At 37.8% G+C, this 21,422-nt stretch overlaps 1 protein-coding gene across 1 annotated transcript in view; it reads left to right on the forward strand.

Annotated features, from left to right (window-relative positions):
- The window catches only part of Nrxn3 (neurexin 3), a 1,620,870-nt gene that overhangs the window by 786,676 nt on the left and 812,772 nt on the right, over window positions 1–21,422 (forward strand). The window contains 1 exon segment of the mRNA XM_037210977.1: window positions 6,406–6,525. Coding sequence (XP_037066872.1) covers window positions 6,406–6,525 — 120 coding nt within the window.

Consider the following 21,422-nt stretch of genomic DNA (forward strand, 5'->3'; position numbering starts at 1 on the left):
TTACTAGCCAATCAGCATTTTATTTATCACCCAATCAGAGCAACATAGATTCACAGCATACAGAACATCCCACAGCACTACCTTCAAGGTAGAAGCTGGTGCTAGCTTAGCAATATTAATCAACTTTAACTTGGGATTTTGAGACATGTTTGGTTAAGTTCTGCTTAAGCATTAGGAGAGGGACAGTACACTTTATTACCAGAATCTTGACCTTCATTATTTCAAGGGTTTAGAAATATCAAAGATACTCCATTAACTTCATTTTATAGAACAGGAAGTGGAGGTGACAAAGTCAGGTGCCATGTGCTATAGAGGTTGATTTGGAGAGAGTTGGTCATCAAATGAGAGTGTGAGACAGTTCTTGGAGAGAAAAGCAATTCCAGATCAAGAAGGATCAGCCTTCAGATTACTATCTAATAAAATAATTAAGGAAACACACAACCTGATGTTTCCTAGGGAAGTGAAAAATAGAGCTAGGAGTTAAGACACCCAGCTAATATGTAGTTCATAGCCATTGTTATGTTTTTAATCTGGTTTAGTCAAGGTTAGCTAATATCAAAGGATACACAGTGAAAAACATTGTTGAAAAACTCCTCCACCACATTCAATTACTGCATAACAAATACTTTGATTAATTAAACAGGACAGACAGCTGAGAAATAAATGTACAATTTTATGTAGTTGAATTTTGACAAAAGTAGCATGAACATACTACAAAAAAGAAATATGTTTTCAATAACATTGATGCAATTTGGTACCCACAGAATAAACTTACCTTACCTTGCACCATGTATAAAAATCAACCCAGAGTGGTGTAAATATTTACTAAGCATAAGACTCCAAACTATAGAACCACTAGAAGAAAACATAAGCTATTACTCTATAAAATTGGTCTGGTTTCTTGCATGATAATCAAAATACAGAGAACAAAAGAAAATAAATAAAGAAATTGGATTGCACAAAAATAAAAACTTCTACATAGCAATGGAACAATTAATAGAGTATGGACACAACCTATGGATTATGAGGGAACATTTGCAAGCCAAATATTTGTTGATAGGTAAATGTTTCAAATGGGTAAGGAATCCAATTAATTAAGTAACTGGCAAACAAATGATCCAATAAAAAATACGAATGTGTATCAGGTATAAGGAACTGTTCATACCAAATCATTGAGGAAACAGAAATTAAGCCACAATGAGTTAATAATCATATCTGCTAGAATGACTTTGATAAATTGGCAGGAGAGTGGAGAACAGGGAATCCTTATGTGTTGGTGGTGGGAATGTAAATTAATACGATAATTACAGAAAACAGTATGGAAAACTGAAAATAGAATTAGCACATGATCTAACAATACCACTTCTGGGCACATATCCAAAGGAATTAAAAATCAATATGTCAAAGAAATGTGTCTATTCCAATGTTCACTGCAACATTGTATATAATAGCTAAAAAATAGAACTGACCTAGGTGTGGTCATCAGATAAATGGATAAAGAAATATGACTCATATGAACATATTCAGCCTTTAAAAAGTGAGATACTGAGCTATGGACATGACTCAGTTGAGAAAGGGCTTGCTATGCAAGCAAAAGGACCTGGGTTCAAGCCCTAGAGCTCATGTTAAAAAGGTTGAAGGAGGTAGCCAGAAGGAGCGAATATAATTAAAATACCTCAACTGAATCTACCAGGTTGGGCTGACTCTCAGGGGAGACCTTGCCCAAGAGGAGGTGGGAATGGGGGGCATATTGGGGTGGAGAAAGATTGGGGGTGGGAGGAGGAGGACAGGGGAATCTGTGGCTGATATGTAAAATTGAATTAATTATAAAATAAAAATATTTTTAAAAAATTTCAAAGAATTAATAAACATTGCTTCCAAACAGAACAGTAGGGAATGGTGGTAAGCACCTGCAACCTGTCACTGGGGAAGCGGAGACAGGCAGATTCCTAGGACTCTCTGGTCAGCCAGCCTACTCTGACTGGTGGGGTCTAGGCCAGAGATATTCAAAATGGATGACACCTAAGGACTGATACCTGAGTCTGATCCCAGACCTCTATATGCTCATGCACACATGTGCACATGTACTCCCACACATGCATGTGCCCATGTCACACACAGAGAAAAGAGAGACCCACAGAAATCTACAAAGATACCCCCACAATAGACTACTGGCAATGGTCGAGAGACAGCCCGAACTGACCTACTATGGTGATAGGATGGCCAAACACCCTAATTGTCATGCTAGAAACCCCATGCAATGACTGAGGGCACCAGATGCTGAGATTCACAGCCAGGCCCCAGGTGGAGCTCCAGGAGTCCAACTGGTGAGAAAAAGGAGGGTTTGTATGAGCGAGAACTATTGAGACCAAGGTTGGATAAAGGACAGGGACAAATAGCCAAATGAATGGAAACACATGAACTATGAACCAATAGCTGAGGAGCCCCCAACTAGATCAGGCCCTCTGGATAAGTGAGACAGTTGATTAGCTTGATCTGTTTGGGAGGCATCCAGGCAGTGGGACCGGGTCCTGTACTCAGTGCATGAGTTGGTTGTTTGAAACATGGGGCTTAAACAGGGACACTTGGCTCAGCCTGGGAGGAGGGGACTGGATCTGCCTGGACTGAATCTACCAGGTTGAACTCAATCCTCAGGGGAGTCTTTGCCCTGGAGGAGATAGGAATGGGGGGTGGGCTGGGGAGAAGGTGGGGGTGGGGTGGGAGGAGGGAGGACAAGGGAATCCATGGATGATATGTAAAATTAAATTACATTATAAAATAAAATAAATCTAAAAAAAAAAAACCCAATGGTCACCAAATTAAAACAAAACGGGAAAAAAAGACGAGAAACTGTATTCATGAAAATAGTGATGAAAGTGGTTATCCAATAAAGTAAAATTAGTGAGTCAGAGAAAGATACATATGTGGTCTCATTTGCATGGAATTTGAATAATTGAAATTTTGTGAGTCGAGAACAGAATGGTAGACACAGAGGCCTGGAGAGGAGGTGGATGCAGAGGATGGAGATATTGGTCCAAGGGTACAAATTTTCAGTTAGCCAAGAGAATTAAACCTGGGTGGTCTATTGCACAGATTGGTGATTACAGTAAATGGCAATGCATTATATGCTTTAAAAGTTGCAAATGGATCAGATTTTCAATCTTTTTCAAATCATACATGAAATGATCAGCATGTGAAGTGACATAGTTATTAGATATCCCGAGTTAATTGGTTATTCTAAGTTGTAAATATATAACAAAATAATACATTGAGAGTCATAAACATGCAAGCATGATAGTTCCCATTAGCAGGAAGAATTCAACAAACAATTTAATTATAGGTCATGTAATCATTAAGTAAAACAAACAAGAAGATCTGCTGGAGAGTGATGCTGCTGGGGGCTTCCTCAGTTAGGTGCTTTGAACATGCTCTCTTTGAGCTGAAACTTGAATAAAGATAAGTCAGTGTTTTGGAAATAAGCATGAGGGAATCTCTAATACTGTGGCTCCAGCAGGAGCAAGAGAACTTGAGGACAGTGATGAGCTGCAGGTCTGGAACAGTGGACCTGGAATGTGAGTAAGGTGTCAGAAATCCCTGAAGGGCCCATTACAACTCAGACTCCTCATCCAACCCCCAGGCAGGAGTGCTACGTGGGGTCTGGACATGTTCTTGGATCACAGCTTTCAAATGATGCTCATGACATGGGCATGGTGACAACATTCTGAGTATTGTGATGTTAGAGAGGAGGGAACGATGCTGGTGCACAGTGAGCTAGGGACAATTGGTAGAAAATGATACAGGGATGGGAGACCTTCTGATCATAACCTTGAAAGGAGGTCTATCTTTGGTTTCAAACTGATGTGAAGCCATTGAACAATCAGCTGGAAGGTGATAATACAGTCAGTCATTGAATGCTACCTGAATGTGTTTACCCTTATGGTATGAGGCACAGCTTAGAAGAATTTGGAAATGACCTGCAAGTCCCTCTGTGTTTGATTCCTGACCAACATTTAGTAGATGTTAAAGATTTACTCACTCATGATTTGAAAGTATGAGACAAAGGAAAATGAAGGGTAAAACAGTTCAGCTTGTCAGGTATTGAAACACTTTCTCTGAATGCATGTAGTCCTGGGGCCAAAAGGACCCACTCAAAGCTTAATACATGACTTCTAAAAAGCATGCAACAATCAGTCTTTTGATAGCAAATAGCTAAAAACAAAAACATAAAAAATTAAAAGAAGATGTTATAATGCATAATAAAATGCTAAATTGAACATTATCACATGTAGAAATCAATGGCACAGATAATAAGTGTTGTTGCCACTAAGAAGGGCAAGAATCTTTCTTGTAGTTAACTGAGAATGTTTCATTTGGGGGAGGCATGCAGGCTGGTCCTTAAAAATGGTTAAAATATGGTAGTTAGAGGAGAGGAGAATGGCTTTTCTGTAGACTCAGTAACCATGCAAAGAATTACTGTATTTTCTCAAAGTTTTCTCCTTTCAATGGAAAGCCTTCCATGTGTTTCTCATTCTTGAGCACAGTTGAATTACTAGTCCATTGTCTGGTGAGAGCTGTTTGGCTAGGGAGCCCTGTGGACTTCTCAGAAGCTTTTTGTCCTTTGAAAGAAGCTGTCCTGATTTGCCATTGTTAATGAAACTGGTAGGACACAATGCTCAAGTTTAAGACCCACTGAGAACATGGCCATGTACCTCCTTTCATCTCTGCATGCGGGAACCGCAAGGCAAATAGGAGCTGCAGAAACCCAGCGGTGGGGCTGTTCCCCCAGTGTTACTAATTGTCGTGAACTTTTTTATGTCATCTCCTAATAGCTTTGTCTCATGAATGATGGCCTGTACTGCTTCCGCCCTTCATAAATACGAAATGTCTTGCCACCTAGAAGGTGGACCCTCTCTAGTCCTTTGTCTCAAACTTACATCCTTTAAATCCTTCATGCTTCCATTTAGTATTCTGTGCTTCTGAAAAGCTTAGCGAGGAAAATGCAAAAGGGATAGTCATTGCAATAGACACATCTTCTTCACTCTGACAAATGCTTTTATGCATTAGTCCTGGACTAAGACATTTGTTGAGCCAAAGAACCCATGCCCTTTGCTGAGGATCTTGGCGAATCTGGAGTTATCCTGAATATTGCACTATTTCTTGATAACTCAGATATTTCTATTAATATTTACCCCAAGGCTGAAGTAAGGACTGAAAAGAGAGTGGTTGAAGATTGGTGCCAGGCTGACCAAAAGAATGATTTCAGTGGCAGTTTGTAAAGATGAGACTGAAAAACTTGTTTGATTTTCTACTTCCATCTGGAAAAAGTAAAGATTCCTAGAATGCCTTGGGAATAGATATACTCATTTAGAAATTATGTACATGCACCATTATATTTACATATAATTAGGTAAAGACACATAAAATAGAAATAACAACAGAAAGAAAATTAGCCCAACATTTAATACTTTTTCCTTACAGCAAAATAACTCTGTTGTATCTTCTGGTATAGAAATGTCCCAGGAGAGGACATAACCTATCCTGTATATTAAAATTCTGAGTAACAGTGTGGTATAGTATAGTAGTTCTCATACTGTAGGCTGTATTGAAATTTCTGAAGGTTGTGAAGATAGATTTCTGTCTCTCTCAAACTTTCCAGTTCAATGGGTTCAGGGTGGGCCCCAAGAATTTGCATTTCTATCAATTCCCAAGTGATGATGGGAAGCTCTGGTGAAGTGAAGAGGCAGTGTCAATGTTAATCTCTCTAAAACAGGCATTAGCATTCTTGAGAAAACATGGGACCTTGGATAAATTGGTTCACCACTATGGTAAATCCATGGAATGGAGTTTGTCATAATTATTTGAGCTGCTGGGGGATTTAATAACACAGTTTACGTAAATTGCTTAACACCTATAGAATACAGCACACTTGAATTCATTTTCTCTCCTCCTCCTAATTTCTACTTATCATCATTCTAGCATCACAAAATAGACTTAGGGGCTTCTAGTTTCAGAATAAAAAAATGTACTTTATTTAAATAATGAGAATACATTTTTTCTACTTTAGCATTATTCAATAACAAATCCCTGCAAATGAGGTATCTTCTAGGTGAATGATAGAACATGAAGCTTTTATGCAAAGTCTACCTAAAGGAGAACATGTGTTCAGCCCTCTCCCGTTTCTGTGTAATTGTTGATAGTTTGTGGCCAAGTATGTATTTCTGTCATAGTTTATAAATACTGAATTCTGTTGCATGTGATTTTGTTGATATTTTTGATGGTTGTGTTTTTGAGTGTTTGGGGACATGATAGTGGTAGATTTAGGTGTTTTCTTAGTTGAATAATTTTTAATGTTTCTTCTATTTCTCCTTCTCACTCCATCCCACTCCCATTTTTGTGCACTACCAGGACCCAGTACAACCTGTCAGGAGGATTCATGTGCCAACCAAGGGGTTTGCATGCAACAGTGGGAAGGCTTCACCTGTGACTGTTCTATGACATCCTATTCGGGAAACCAGTGCAATGACCGTGAGTTCACACTTTACCTATTGGGGGTATTTTCAAGTGGCTCAGAGAAATATTCAAGGGCAATATAGAAAAAGATTGTATGCATAACTGTCCTTTATATATAAACATTTCTAATTTGTAAGTATGGTACACACAGACACACACATACATACACACACACAGTGTATTTTATTCATGTTGAGAGAGATCCTATGATTACTATTTCATCCACCAGTGGAGTAACAGGTATATTCATTGACTTGGTTCTAAGAAAGGACTGGTTTTATGGAGGCGACCCAATGCTGCTGCTAAAGATGTTTCAGTGCCATGAGAATCTATAACTTGTCGTTCCACCTCCTTCTTGTGGTATATTCCTAACCATGGCCACTTTTAAGCTAAGCAAATACTTGAGACTTGGTGAAAGGATGTGCCTCAGATGGCCCTTCTGAGTATCTGAAATAATCTAAACATTGCCTTGGTGGTAGACTAAACACATTGGAATATTTGGTTTTTATAAAACAAGTACAAAAGGTTAATGGATTGAAGAGTGAAGTCATATTGAAGTGTACCCACAAGGGAGCCTCTTATAATAATTCTATATATAATCCATTGTGCCTACTTAGTTTTGCTTGATCCCTTATTTATCAATTTTTACCATGTGTGTAGGTATCTCTAGCAGTTTCCATTTCCAGTTTCTCAGAAGCCTTGTGATCCACATGGTATTCCCTTGTCTTTTGGTATGTTAAAGGGGACAGATGAGAATCTGGAAATCTAGAGGAAAATGTTATGTGCTAGGGGGTCTGCAGAAGGGCTTGCCATCAATTGCTTTTGCTGAGCGCTTCAGTGTTACTGAGTATCCAGTTTCCATATTTATGATTTGGAAAGGCTATTTTACTCTCAGACAGGCAGTTATGGGCTAATCCAGGGTACCTGAGGGAATTTTGCTATCTGTTTTTTTCTTTTCCCTCCAATTTGTCTGTGGAAGACTCACTAGGACCAATTTGTTTTCTCTCCCTGGCGGCATAATGCCCCTTTAACCTCACAAGCTTATTCCCATTGCACATACATTCAACAGCAAGTAGGAAACGAATGTCAAGGAAGAGACTTTGCACACAGAAAAAGCAAAAAGGTAAGTTCCTCTAACAATCGTCAGTGTGCACAACAGAAGGTATGTATGGATTTTTCTGCCATTGATTTATTGTTCTTTGTCACATAGGTCAAGTGCTTTCTGGTGAAGATTAACCAAGACTCTTTCTAGGTTTCTATGATTTGCTTCTGCTTTTTCCCAGAGAAGATTGTTTCTCAGTCTAACTTGGCCAATTTGTTGGTATATAATGAAGTACTTAGACCAGGACTGGTAGAATGTCATCCGCTTTCATGACACTAGCTTCAAAGCATGAATACTTGGAGAAATGCATGTTGGATGTTATATTATCAGCAAATCTCTTGGATCTTTTGTTCATAGAAGACTTAGGAAAGCAAATCACTCAAAGATTCTATTTGACTCTTCTTTGGGAGAGTGTACAAGGGCTTCTGTTATTAGGTGGTGGTATGTAAATGAGGCACATAGCATCTTAATTACTGAATTGGATAAGTACATAGAAGCCAGATGCATTGTATGTGGCTATGAAGTTTGACTATAAGCTTTTAATAAAATTCAAGCAAATATATTAATGTACAAGTTTGATTTACAAGTATTACAATGGGTATTCCTTCATCCAAAGTCTGACATTCTGATTATCTGTAGGACCTTCTCATTTGGAACTAGCATTAGAGCCAGTTTGCTCTACCTCGAACCAGTCTCACTACTTTATCTCATAAACCAGTTTTCTATATTGAACTTGGTTCTTAGAGTTGTAATTTGTTATTTCATTGCACAAATACCTTCAAAATGAAGCTTACTGTCTGCTATCCTGTGCCCTTTCTTATGCTAATAAATTCATGAGACCTCGTCTGTGTAAGGAGTGTAATGTCATCATTTGATGTCACTAGAAGAAGAGTTCCACCAGCTCATGGATAGCATAAGCCAAACCAAGTCATGGCTTTGTTGGGGAGGGATCAAAATAAAAAGAAGGGATAACATAAGTTAATAAGAAAAGAAGATGGAGAAAGATAAAGAATATAGAGAATTGGATAATATGTGGAAGAACATAGGGTCTCTTAATAATTAATTGCTTGGGTACTCTCTACATGCTATAAAAAGTCCATCCTTGAGCAAAATAGTACATATGTGCATGGCACTGTCAATGAAATGCCATCTATAACATCAGGCCTTTACTTAAGTTTTGGAAAGGGAGTACTCTGTAGAATAGTCTATCTATCTATCTGTCTATCTATCTATCTATCTATCTATCATTTCTATTTACCTATCATCTATCTATCAATCATCATTACCTATTTATCTGTCATCTATCATTTTCTATCATCTATCTATCTATCTATCTATCTATCTATCTAATCATCTATCTATGTTTTATTTATCTATCTAGTCTTCTATTATCTATCTATCTTTCTATTATCTATCTATATATTTTAATCTATTTATCATCTACCTATTTATATATTTATCTCTCTACCATCTGCCTATCATCTATCTATCTTCTATCACCCATCCATCCATCCATCCATCCATCTTTTTATATACCTAAAATAAGTTACATTTGTTGGAATGCTATTATGATGCTATGTAAATTGGCTGGAGATAAAATCCAATAGCAAAAGACATTGGTGAAGATGAAGTTTGAATCTGATCTGTCACTTTCTATGAGTCTTGGTAAAACAGATTGATCCTTAATTAGTGGAAAGGAAAACATGCTGATTTATTACTGCACATCCAAGAATAGCAACTTGATCAACAGAGAAATGGCTAGGTTTCCAAAATAGGTATTTAGTTGATAATATCCAAGTAACTTTTAAAGCTCTAAAGAAGAGTATATATGGCAAGGTTTGGGGTCATTTATTCTAACATTGGTTCTAACACTGAAGAGCTCTGCATATTTATCAAAGCTGTTTTTGCTTTACAATTCTGAGGTGCTGTCACATAGATATTGCTTCTGGGGGTACAATGTACATTTAAAACTTTAATCCACACTACGATACAGCAAGCCTCAGTGGTTTTCATTTTATTCCATTATCCTTTGTGTTTACATGGTGGGTTAATGAGTGTGGTGGCGTGAATATCATCTCACAAAGATGTGATGATCGTTAAAATGTGGCACATTTTCTGGAGCTGATTACTGTGTGTAAGAGTGACTCCCTTGTGTGGGATAGAAAAAGAAATCATCTGATTAGAAACTCAAGTATAATTGATTTCCTAGCAGCTACACACAGTTTAAGAAAGGTCTTTCACTGCTTTCTGGAAAGGGAAAAACTCTCTTAAGTTGACTTTGGGGGTTGTTTGGATATTGTCAGAAACAATTTTCAGTTAATGAGGGATTTGTGGAAAGACATAGACATTTGCTAAATAACATTCTCTGAGGACAGTCTTTAGCTCCCCTGAACATGTCTGAAGCTGACTACTCAGTTAGTACCGTCTGAGGTCCAGCTGATAACACTTGTGTGTTGGGATACTTTTGAAGAACAACAAAAGAAATGAAACTTTGTAACATATTTGGAAACTTAGTAAACTTAGTCATTCGTTTTAATATAACATTTTTATTAATTTTTTTATACTTTAATACATGTTTACAATGTATTTTGATCATATTCGCTCCAAACTGTTTCCTCTAAGTCCCCCCAGAACCATCCCCAACCCCTCCTAACTCTGCACCCTCGTTTAACTTCTTCTTCACTATGTCTAGTTTGTGCTGCCCATGTACTTACTCATAGGTTGGATGTGCATCCATCCATTAGAGTGTGGCTGACATTCTGTGGGGTCCACCCTTAAAGAAAACAGAAAGGCTCCCTGTTGGAAGTCATCAGCTATCAATGGCTTCCCAGCTAGGGGTGGGCAAGTATGAGTTCCCTTCACCCTCCATGCCAAAATACAGTGGTTGTTTTTGAGAGACATTATTTTCAGATATTGCATTTTCTTTGTAATTTTAGGTCAGGACCAGGAGCCTTGGAAATTCTAGCACACTGCCATCATTATACTGTCAGCAGAATTTAGAATCCTTTACCACATTGTATGACAATGCTTCTCCTATTAGAAGCTTGCTGTTGACTTTCTCTCTCTTCCACATTGCATACAATCTCTCTCTTTTCTCATAGCTACACATATTGTCATTTCTAGGAACTTCAGGAAAACATCAGTTTCGAACATCTCACATCTCTCCTTTTACTATGTTCTTAACCACTTACCATGTTTGGTACAACCGTTTGGAGTTGCAGACAGTTCTCAGCTCTTCTTATTACATCTGTGCTCGGGAGATACATATGTGGGGACAACCCAGGCATATAAGCCCTGAGCACACGTTGGTTGCCTGGGTTTAAGAATGAAGCATTTAGATTGGCTTTGTGGGATGGGAAGAAGGAAATGAATGTGGGGCCTCTAGTACCCTCAGCAGACAGCTCTCCCGTGCCATCCCTCTAACAGTATGTTGCAGGCTACTTGGTGAAGAAATTGCTGGATTCACACTGGCATGTGATAATAGATGTTCTGTGTGTTCAACAAATCAATAGTGAGCAACTGTGGATCGTGCGGATAGTGGGGTGTGAAGCGCCTTTTCAGACAGTTTTCTGCAGGGGTAGCTGTTAAGTTGCACCGCTGGCAATTGATTGGCCTATTACTTTGTATTTATTGTGTTGGTCTATTTATTTTTTTAATGTAGGTTGGAGTATTGATTAAGACTGTTTAAAAAAAAACAAACACTTCCCACTTAGGTTTTGGAAAAAAGCAGCAATATCTACATTATTTAGTACACAAACAAGTGGGAAGATGTATGTATATTTAGTCTCTGGGCTTTTTATACATGCATGAGCATCATGCTCTTACAGTACACTCGTGTGTTTGATTAGTTATTTCCACACCTCCATCTTCTCATTCTGTCTATTCTCCTGAAAAACCTTACTTGAGTTTACTTGTAAGATAATTTCTTATTGTTCAGAATATTCTTCATCTTTTATTAACTAGCCAGATATTTCCTATTCATAGCCATGGTCATGAATAAGACATGTCAGTCTCATGGGGAAGACACATATCAAAGTATTTCAGTAGAAAAGAAATGAACACTTGTGGTCAGGAGTCAGAAGGTAATATGGGGTTCAAACTCCAAAAAGCAGAGCAGCTGCTTTTAGGGATATTTTCATTGAAGAATGAGCCTGAGCAATCTTTAAGTGTCTGGTAGGCAAATATGGTACAGAAGAAGAAAATTTTTTAAAAAAAGCAGCATTCTAGCCCACAAATGGGTGCAGATGTCTCTCACTGTTTAGAGTGGAGGACACTTTCTGCTGAATCTTTCTTCTAAACATTATATTGTTAAAGTCACACATCTTTAAACAGCATTCTTTGCTTTATTTGATTGCTGTTACCTGTTATTTATTTTTAAAATATAAATGGAATTATTGTTTCCTAATCACTCTTATTAGAATCAACATTATATTTTTTGATGAGAATTTCATTTTCCCCTTTTATCTATTACTGAATCTTTGATGTGTAGGACTTAAATCTTGACTGATGTCCTTGACACTGATCTTGGAAATATAATAAGCTGAAATTTGAAGAGGTCAATTCATATATTTAGCTTATTATAAAAGGTACACAATCATGAACTAATTTGCTTTAATAAAACTGACTTAAATGCCAGTCCTGTCTCTAACACTGTGAAATTCAATTGTGCATTTAGCTTCTTGAAACATTGATTTAAATAGGAAGGTAATAATAATTAGAGGCATAGTGATAATTTTATTATTATAGTGATAAGGTATTTGACATTCTTATCATATTCTTTTAATCTATCACACATATTAGGACATTGATGAAGATGTTTTTATTCATTTAAACCTCCCAATTCACTAAGAAATAGGACATTATGTCTTGACTTTGACAGTGAGAAAACTGAAGTAAGTCACAGGGAACAGCTGAATGGATACTTGGAATCCAAGTCTTTGATATAATAGATCATATTCTTGTTAGCTTTTGGTTTATGTAGTCATTATTAGAAATAATAAAAAGCTGAAAGTGTGCATTAATTATTAGGCAAAGGTGCTTGATCCAGGTGACCATGTCTCTATGGTCAATAAAATTATGAAACACAAAAGATTGGTTCTTGATTGTTAATTTTATTGTCTTCTGAAATCCTGAACCCCTTAAGAGTTTCTGACTTAAATTCAGGCGAGGCATTTGGAATCAGAATGTCTTAAGTTATTATGGGATGAGAAGACTTCGTTGTATTCCCAGATATTTATGTTCACATTCTCTGGATTAGATGATTTCTATGTTACCCTACTACATTTTCTACATGTGTGTGCATCCATGTAGAACCCAGGGAGTGATTGCCATGTGTGTTTCTCTATTGTTAATTTTGAGAGAGAGTCTTTCACTGAACCTGGTGCCCACTATTTTTGCTAGATTGGCTGGCCAGCAAATTCAGTGGATTCCTCTGCCCCTGCTTCCCTAGGGCTAGGATGACAGGGATGTGCCACTGCGTCTGGTTCTCATATTTTTATGGCAAGCACTGAGCCATCTCCTCAGCCCCACCTGACATAAGTCATGTAGCATAGCGGATGAGACCCTGATGTGGATTGGGAAGGTCTGCTCTATTGATATCTTGACTCTCGGTGTCTGTGCTACCTTGGGAAAATTAGTTTCTGTATGGCTCTAAGAAGCAGATGTTTTAATATGTTAACAGACATTAAATGTAACATTGAAAGTTCATAAATATATGCAAATAAACATCAAAGCTCTAGAACCTGATGCTGAAATTAAGCTCAATGAAAGTTTCTTCTTCTTTCTTCTTATTTTCTTCTTCCTATTTTTCTTCTTCTTTTATTATTATTATTATTATTATTATTATTATTATTATTATTATTTGTGTGCATGATGTATGTGTGTGCCCGTGTATGTGTAGTTATTTATAGGTGGCTATGTGTCTGCAGAGGCCCGAAGTTGATATCAGGGTTTTACTTTCAGCCCTATTTACTTAATTTTTTTTTAAGTTTTTTTTTTTTATTTCTTTTACAATACTATTCAGTTCTACATGATAGCCACAGATTCCCTTGTTCTCTCCCTTCCTGCCCCCCCCCTTCCCCCAGCCCACCCCCCATTCCCACCTCCTCCAAATCAAAATCCTTAAACTCCCAGATGATACACTGCTTCTCAATAATAAAGTTAATAAGGATTTATTTTTCAACTCAGATATTACTTTCATACACCATAATTCGTATAAATAAAGGTGAAAGAATTACACCTTAAAAAAAAGAAGCAGATGTTTATAGATCACACCTTATAAGACTTATAAACTAAGTCATATCTGAAGTGTAAGGCATGCCACATGTAATAGCACCTACAGAACTATTAGATATTCTTCAAAATTATTTTCAAGAAGCTAAAAACACAACTCATGCAAACATAATTATCATAAAGTTAAAAATAGTGTTCATGCAAAAATAGGATGAATATGTGTCAAATCTGTTTATTTTCTGAACAAGGGAAACAAGCACGATAAAAAATAAACAACAAAATTACAAGTGAATGTTTGGAGAACTAGACATTTACAGGCATTCAAAACCATGAGAATACAAACTTGTGATAGCTATAATAATGATGAAAGTCCAGAGGCTTCAAAAATCCCCTACTTTGGTATTATGTTTATCACATATGTATATCTACTGGACAGGAATCAGCAGGTAATCTCACAGAGTCTGATCCCCAAATAATGAAGAGTAAACATTGGTGTTGGATGCCACTATGTCTTCCCATGGATGCCCAGATTGCTTGTGTGGGTCTGTGAAGTAGTATCCTAAATGACTTTTAAAGGCATATATATTCCTCTTGTCTTTTTTCATTATCTTACACAAAGTATGACTAGGACTGCTATTTACTATCTATTCAGGTTTAAATACTTTCTTTCTTTGAACACCTCTCCCTTATTCAATCACCTTTCATTTTTAACCACTTCACTATGTGCCAATCACAGTGCTCAGTTCATTGTCTTTTCCCCAACTCTAACCTTGCAACAGCCCTAGAAAACAGATACTATTGTGATCCAGTTAGTTAAAAGAAAGAATAAGATGTATGTAGTCAAATGATGTACCCAAAGTAAAGAAGCTGTTTGATGGAAGGACAAAGGTATTCTGAGTTCTAGTCACCTTTAAGTAAGGGATCTTACCTGACAATAGTTTTAAGACTTGCCAACAGAAGCCTCCTAATGAAGGCATATTGGAATGCACAGGGCTTTAGACTCACATTGGCTGCACTAATTAATTACTTTTGTTAACATCAATCCCATTGTAATTTCTAGTGGCTAACTTGTTATTTGGGGAAGGACTATATTATTCTTTTTCTTTTCTTTATTGTTTTTATATAAGGACATCATCAGGACTGATTTTCTCAAGTAACAAACCAGAATTGTCAAATTTTCTGCATATTCATTAGCTATTGGCAGGCAGGGGCTATCAATGGAGGAGTCAGAAAGTCTTAGGGGAACCACAAGGAATCATAAAAATAAGACCTGGGATGTAAGACAGATCTAAGAGAGGCATGCTTGAATAGACAGCAGCAAAGGTAATACTCAGAGTCATATCCTTGAATCTGCTTTTTATTCTAGTTCCCACAGACCTTAAGGTTAAGGGAATTCAGAGAATGCCAGGCCAAGCCAAGGTCTTCCTAGATCAAGAACAAAGGAGTAGACACTCTCAGGAGCAGTTCCATGGCTAGGGCTTTTTAATTTTATTTTGTTGTCCACGACAACCACTTTTGCTTCTACTTTACCTGGCATCACAGCACTTGGAGTGTCCTCCGTGTAAAATGACAGCTGATATTAACACGCATGCAACATTCAATTCAGCAGGAGTGAGGGTTGCTTATATTTCCACGTTTTGGTGTAGCCCTCCAAGATAATGAGTGGAGACTTGGGCAAAACATTCATTTTTATGGAATCCAACTGACGATTGGATCTCTTAAGGAGAAATATTCTTCCTGGATCTTATAATTTGCCAGGGTTTTTTATGAGCTATTTGAATTTGTGGCCTCACTAATTTCATTTCTGTCATCTCCAGCATGGTGTATTTGTATACATTCTTATTGCTTATATTTAATTATAGTCCATTCATTTATGCTATACTTGGCTAGGTACTTATTGACATTGGTGGCAATAATCTGCTGAGAGCCTATTGGTTCACAGAAGATAATTCTTATATTGCCTTGTTAGTGTCATACAGATACAATTTTAATGTATTTTTTAATAGAGACTCATAATCTCCTACATTTATTTTCATATCTAAAGATAAAAAGGATGTAAACTACTTTATCTTGTCCTGTAAAATAGAGCTAACAAGTATAATTTCATTCCACTCTCAGTTTTCTCCTGTATTCCTTCATAAGAGCAGTAGAAGTTCTTTTAATTGAGATGAAGTTTGTAGACAGAAATGCATGGATCCTCCATGTATAATACCAATGCCCACACCCATAGAGCCAACATCCCAGTTATTTCATCTTCCCAGACACTGCCCTTGTGCTTCTCCCAGTTAATTAGTCTCATTCTACTCCCAAGCATTCGTTCTTTGAATTGGTATCAGTATACATTTTTTTTTCTCACCCATTCTGAGAAAGTGTAAACTGGAGCATGCAGTCTGTGATCTTTTGTGTGTGTTTTCTCTAGTTCTGTGTGACCTTTACGATAGTCCTTTTGAAGATTTCAAAGTTGCTGTTAGGTGTGGTCATGGTTCCATGCAGACTTTTTTTTTGTGCCTTCTCCGTGGTTTGGAGCAATCACAGTCTGATAAATGTCTGTCTCTCGGAACCATGAACATTCTTCCCTAGAACAGAAAATCTTCACAACAATTTCTCCCCACCATTTGTCTTGCCAAACTTTTCCAAACTGACCTTTGCCAATGCTTTCTTGTAACACGATGGTCCTGGCAATTCTTCTCTGAACCAGCAGTAGTAAACCCTTCGTCCCAGGTAGCAGCATCACCGTAGTCACCAACATGATGAGAAGGAGCTGGCAACGTGGAGCAGTAGCCACTGCTTCCATGGTCCCAACACTGTTTGTGGCTCAGTCCGGGCCTCTCCTACCTTTTAGCAATTGCTTGGCTATAGGTGTCAGCTGAACTTAGGTCCCCATTTCTGTTCTAGTGCATAGAAATTTTCTCAGGAAAATAAGATGGGGCAACCTTATGGCTTAGTTTCATACTGTTCTTTCTTCTTGGTAAACAAATTTTGTCTGATGTCCAGAGGCTCACAGCATAGTATTCTTCCTTTATCTTTTTCCCTAGTACCAATGAATGAATTGTAGAGATCCAAGCTGTTGTTCCATTTAGTTACAAGCAGATGTTAACGTTTTTCAGTCTGCCTTATTTCTTTGTAAGGTGAGATTGGGACAAAGTAGAAGTGTTTGGGGGGAGGGGGGGGGTGGAGAGGAGGTGTAACCTGCAATACACTGTGCTTTAAGCCACAAATTCTCAGAATAATTTCAAGCTTTGCATCAGCCTCAGCGGGTAGTGTGGAATGACCTAAGACCTGATTGTTTCTTTTTTATTATTGGAAAAGACTCCAGCTCCAGTTATAGGCATTGTGATAGCAGAGAATCTTCTGCAGCTGGAGGTAAGGCTATAAGAAGCTACACAAAGCTTGTGAAATCCCTACAAATGTATCTCCATCCAGCACTTCTCCATTCAAGGTTCTGTTCTGTGGTTCCTATAGCTTTTTCCTTCTGGTCCTCTGATAACATTTGATTAAGCTCTGTGGATGCAAGGATGGATTTGGCTTGAGTAACTAGTCATTCTCACTCTTTTTTTAAATTTAAAATTATAGTTTGTTTTCATCTCTATCTTTATCCTGTGGGTCTTTGCCACCTGATCCATGTCACCTTGCCAAATGAAATTATGAAATGTTTTCAAACAATGAATTCAAAGACATCAGTGAAGGATATGTTTCGGTGCCAGTGTTTCAGCTATTGATTTCTCTCAGTTTGATCTCCAGGTATGAGTTCACACACAGTATCTTCTGCATGCCTACAACGGAAGAGATCTTGCATTGCCAATGCCCTTTAGTATTAATCACAGTTTTCTTTACCAATGAAGTTGTACAAGTCAACTCTTAAAAGCCTGGGAAAATATAAATAAAAAGCACTATTTTTTTAATAAAACATAATTTTTATCAGTTTGACCTTGTTTTGAATGTACAGTGTCAAGCACATAATAGATACTCAAAAGCATTTGTTGACTGAGTGACTGCGCCTTGTGTATTTCCAAAATCTGGACTGTGCAAAGGTTCTAGTGTTCTTTTAATGAAATGAATGGTGTTTCCACCAGAACTGGGTATTTTCTTGCCAGAAGGAGTGCTTTTAGGCATGCAAGAGTCATAATGAGTATCTCAATATGTAATTTTCTTCTTCAGACAAAAATTGGAAATGTCAAGATGTTTTCATATGTTTCCCCTTGTTCTCCTTCCCTCTCACAGAAAAACCTTTCCATTTTTAAGCCATTATACACAGATACATTTATATACAAGTGAAATGATTTAATGGTGGGTAGTGGTTCAAAGGATGGGGCTCTTAGAGTATGTAGAGAGAGCCTCATGGTCTCAAACAGTTTTTTTCTTTATATGAGGAGGCAGTGAGGCTTGTTGCCTATGATAAGATTTATTCTGATAGTCTAATCCTCTGGAGATCTACTGAGATAGTAGAGTACTTCTATCCGAAAATCATCAGTTTCTCCTGAGTTTTACGTTGACCAAACCAATAGGATACAACTCAAGAAGTTAGATGTACTATAGACTGAAAAAAAATACAGAACATAAAGGTTCGTTGAGTCTTGCACACTAGGCTATAAAAATTTTATGTGCCTGCAGGACAATACATCCAGACCTTGAAAGACCTTTGTAAAAACTCTCAGGATGTTGGGTAGGAAACGAATTCATCTGACTCCAAGGCATCATTTCAGGGCAATTCACAGAATTCTCTTTGAATTCAGTCCTCACTTAAACCTAAATTTTTAAATTTTCCAGGGTATTCTAATGTGGGGAAAGTCAAATACACATTTATATAAATAAAAACAAGTACCTGTACAAATATACATATTATCAATAATCACAAACTTCCTTTTTTTCCTCTGACTTTTCTGATGTAATGTCTCTATTCAAGCACCTTTGTTTCTGAGTTTTCTTGACACATATATGAACTTCAGACCACATTTCCGACAACTTGAAAGCCGTGAATTTCCATAATTCTATAGATATATGTGCCCACCTGTGCTGCACACCAAGTATCTCTCTCCCTTTAAGGATGCTTGGCAGCCAGCCTTATCCCATCCGAATTCTTGATATGTGAGGTATAATTTTATTGCTGAGAATGGATTTAGGTAGGGAGATGTCAGCTGGAATTTATCTGTGCTTAAGCATAAGCCTTTTTTTTTTTTTTTTTTTTTTGCCTCTGCTGACCTACAATTCCCGATTAGCCTCCCTATGTGCCACTCAAATATATCAGAGAATTAAAGCTCACATCAGTTCCTTAGTTCTAGAGGTGCTGGGAAGGAGATGCCTGGAAGAAAAAGTCCCAACACATACAAAATTCTAGGAACAAAACAAATATATAAAGAATGTAGTGAAATGAGTAAGGTTAGCCAAAGAAACATTCAGTGTTGTTAACAGTTTCATTCCAATTCCCACAATGCACCCCATATATTTCTACCATCTAACTTATTTAATTTGCATTTGGATTAATTTAGCGTATTTTCTTATTATCCTACACTTAATGAACAATAAACATAGCTATAACCAAATTTCACAGCTATTTCTCAGTGTGGGGTAACATTTTACATTTAGTTATATTTGGTTTCCTAGGTAATATGTGATTGCAGCTATATTTTCCAAAGCTGCATCTCTTGTCACACAGAATGTTTTGGTGGGTTATTCTTCATTCCTATGACAAGGTGGGAAGGAGAATGCTGCTTTGAAGTGAATGATATAGTGAAAACCAACTGGCCAACAAAGGAGGCTTTAGAATGATTTTTTTTCCCCTGCTGCTCCATGGGACAGACTCTGAGCTCCCTATTGTTGGTCTCCATGCTTCTTTTTGAAACCCATCCTGTTTTCCAGTCTCAGGTATATCATGCCCAAATAGCAATTAGGAGGTTTGTATGCCTTTGTTCACCTGTAGCTAAGGACCTTTTCTCAATGTAGGGCAAGCTCTATACTTGACTCTTAAGGTCTTCGATGATCTGCTTTTTAAAATATCTGACTCCCAACTCTCATTTCTTCAAATATTAATAGGCTGCTATGTCCTCAGGTAAAGCCAGCTTCCTGATGGTCCCCAGCAATGCTCTATGTCATCGTTCTCCTTCTCCTTGATGCTTGGGTCTGTCCCCTCCTTTGAACCTCAAGCACTCTGCACAAGTCTCCCCTAGTCTCTTGAGTCCTCTCTTTCACACCCACATTGATGTCTCCTCTCTATCTACTGCATTTGTATTCCTAAGTCAGAAGCATCCAGGCTGAGTACTCAAAGGGGATTCACATGAATATGATACTAACAAGATGGGCTCAAACCCTGGCTCCTTGTCTCCCCCAAACCTGGTCATTGTCAGGCCTCCTGAGCTCAGGATATGTGCTGCTACCATGTGAGCACACTTGGCAATAATAGAAGAAAGTCAGAGTCTGACCTGTGAGAGAAGCTGTGCAAGGAGCCAAGCCAGAAGTTATGTTTCATGTGTAGAACTTCTATTAAAGTGCCACCAATAAATAACAAGTAAAATGTGAGCTGATCAACCGTCGCTGTTGTCTCCTTCCATATTCCTAGAGGCTCAGCTTTCCGATTCTGCTAAGGTTTCCTCTAAAAATGAGGCTGACTCATCTGTCACTTTGTGTGAGTGGCAGGGTTACTAGGATCAGTTATGCAAAGAGCACTGATAGTTGTTGATTCTAGTCTTAAATTGAGACAGCCCCCCAATGGTAGGCCTGGACAGTTTTCTAAGTAGGCTTGGGAGGACCCTCCCTTCTTTTCTGTAATTGTTTTAAGTAATCCAATATATGTACAGTCTTCTGAACACATCCTGAGGGATTCTGGACCTTCAGTTACCTCATATATGATTTTTGGCCCTTGCTTAGAATATAAAATTATTACTGGCTAGTCAGTCTTTGGCTCTTTTCACTTGTAAGACTGAGGGGACAAAAGTCACAGTCCTTGCTGACACCATTATTAGCAGATCTTAATACAATTTTAACTCTACAGATAGTAACTTGTTAATAAAACCACACTTTTACAGCCATGATACCTAACCCATTTAGCACTCACAGTGGATTATTGCAGATGATAATCTCACAGTCACCTCTCCCCAAGTCTGAAGGCCAGGCAAGGCCAGACCATGTTTAATACTCATCCACTCTGACTTTGAACAAGGTGCCACAAAGTGGAACTCCCATAGCCAAACTTCCTATTCTCTATTTACAGTAAAATTATTCACAGGAGAAAAAAAAAACAACAAAAAACAAAAACCAAAACCAAAACAAAAACAACAACAAAAAAAACCCCCCAGCAAAACAGAACTATAGGGTTTCTGGTTTATTATCTCCATGTCCTAATGTGCTAATTGCTGCCTGCCATGGGAGATGGCTGCATATTGATCTCCAGTGGATTCTGACTGAGCAGGAAGCCTTGTATCAGGGACATTGTTACCTCCCTTTTATCTAGGAGTTCTCTATAATGGGCTCAGCTGGGAATCCTGGGGGATCAGTTCAAAACTTTAATCATGGTGACTTTGATAATCAGTTCCAATGAGCAGAATGTTACTATCTCTTTGGAGTCTGTGAAACTGATAGGATCTGA

The sequence above is a fragment of the Peromyscus leucopus genome, chromosome 14, assembly GCF_004664715.2.
Source record: "Peromyscus leucopus breed LL Stock chromosome 14, UCI_PerLeu_2.1, whole genome shotgun sequence".
Classification (NCBI taxonomy): Eukaryota; Metazoa; Chordata; class Mammalia; order Rodentia; family Cricetidae; genus Peromyscus; species Peromyscus leucopus.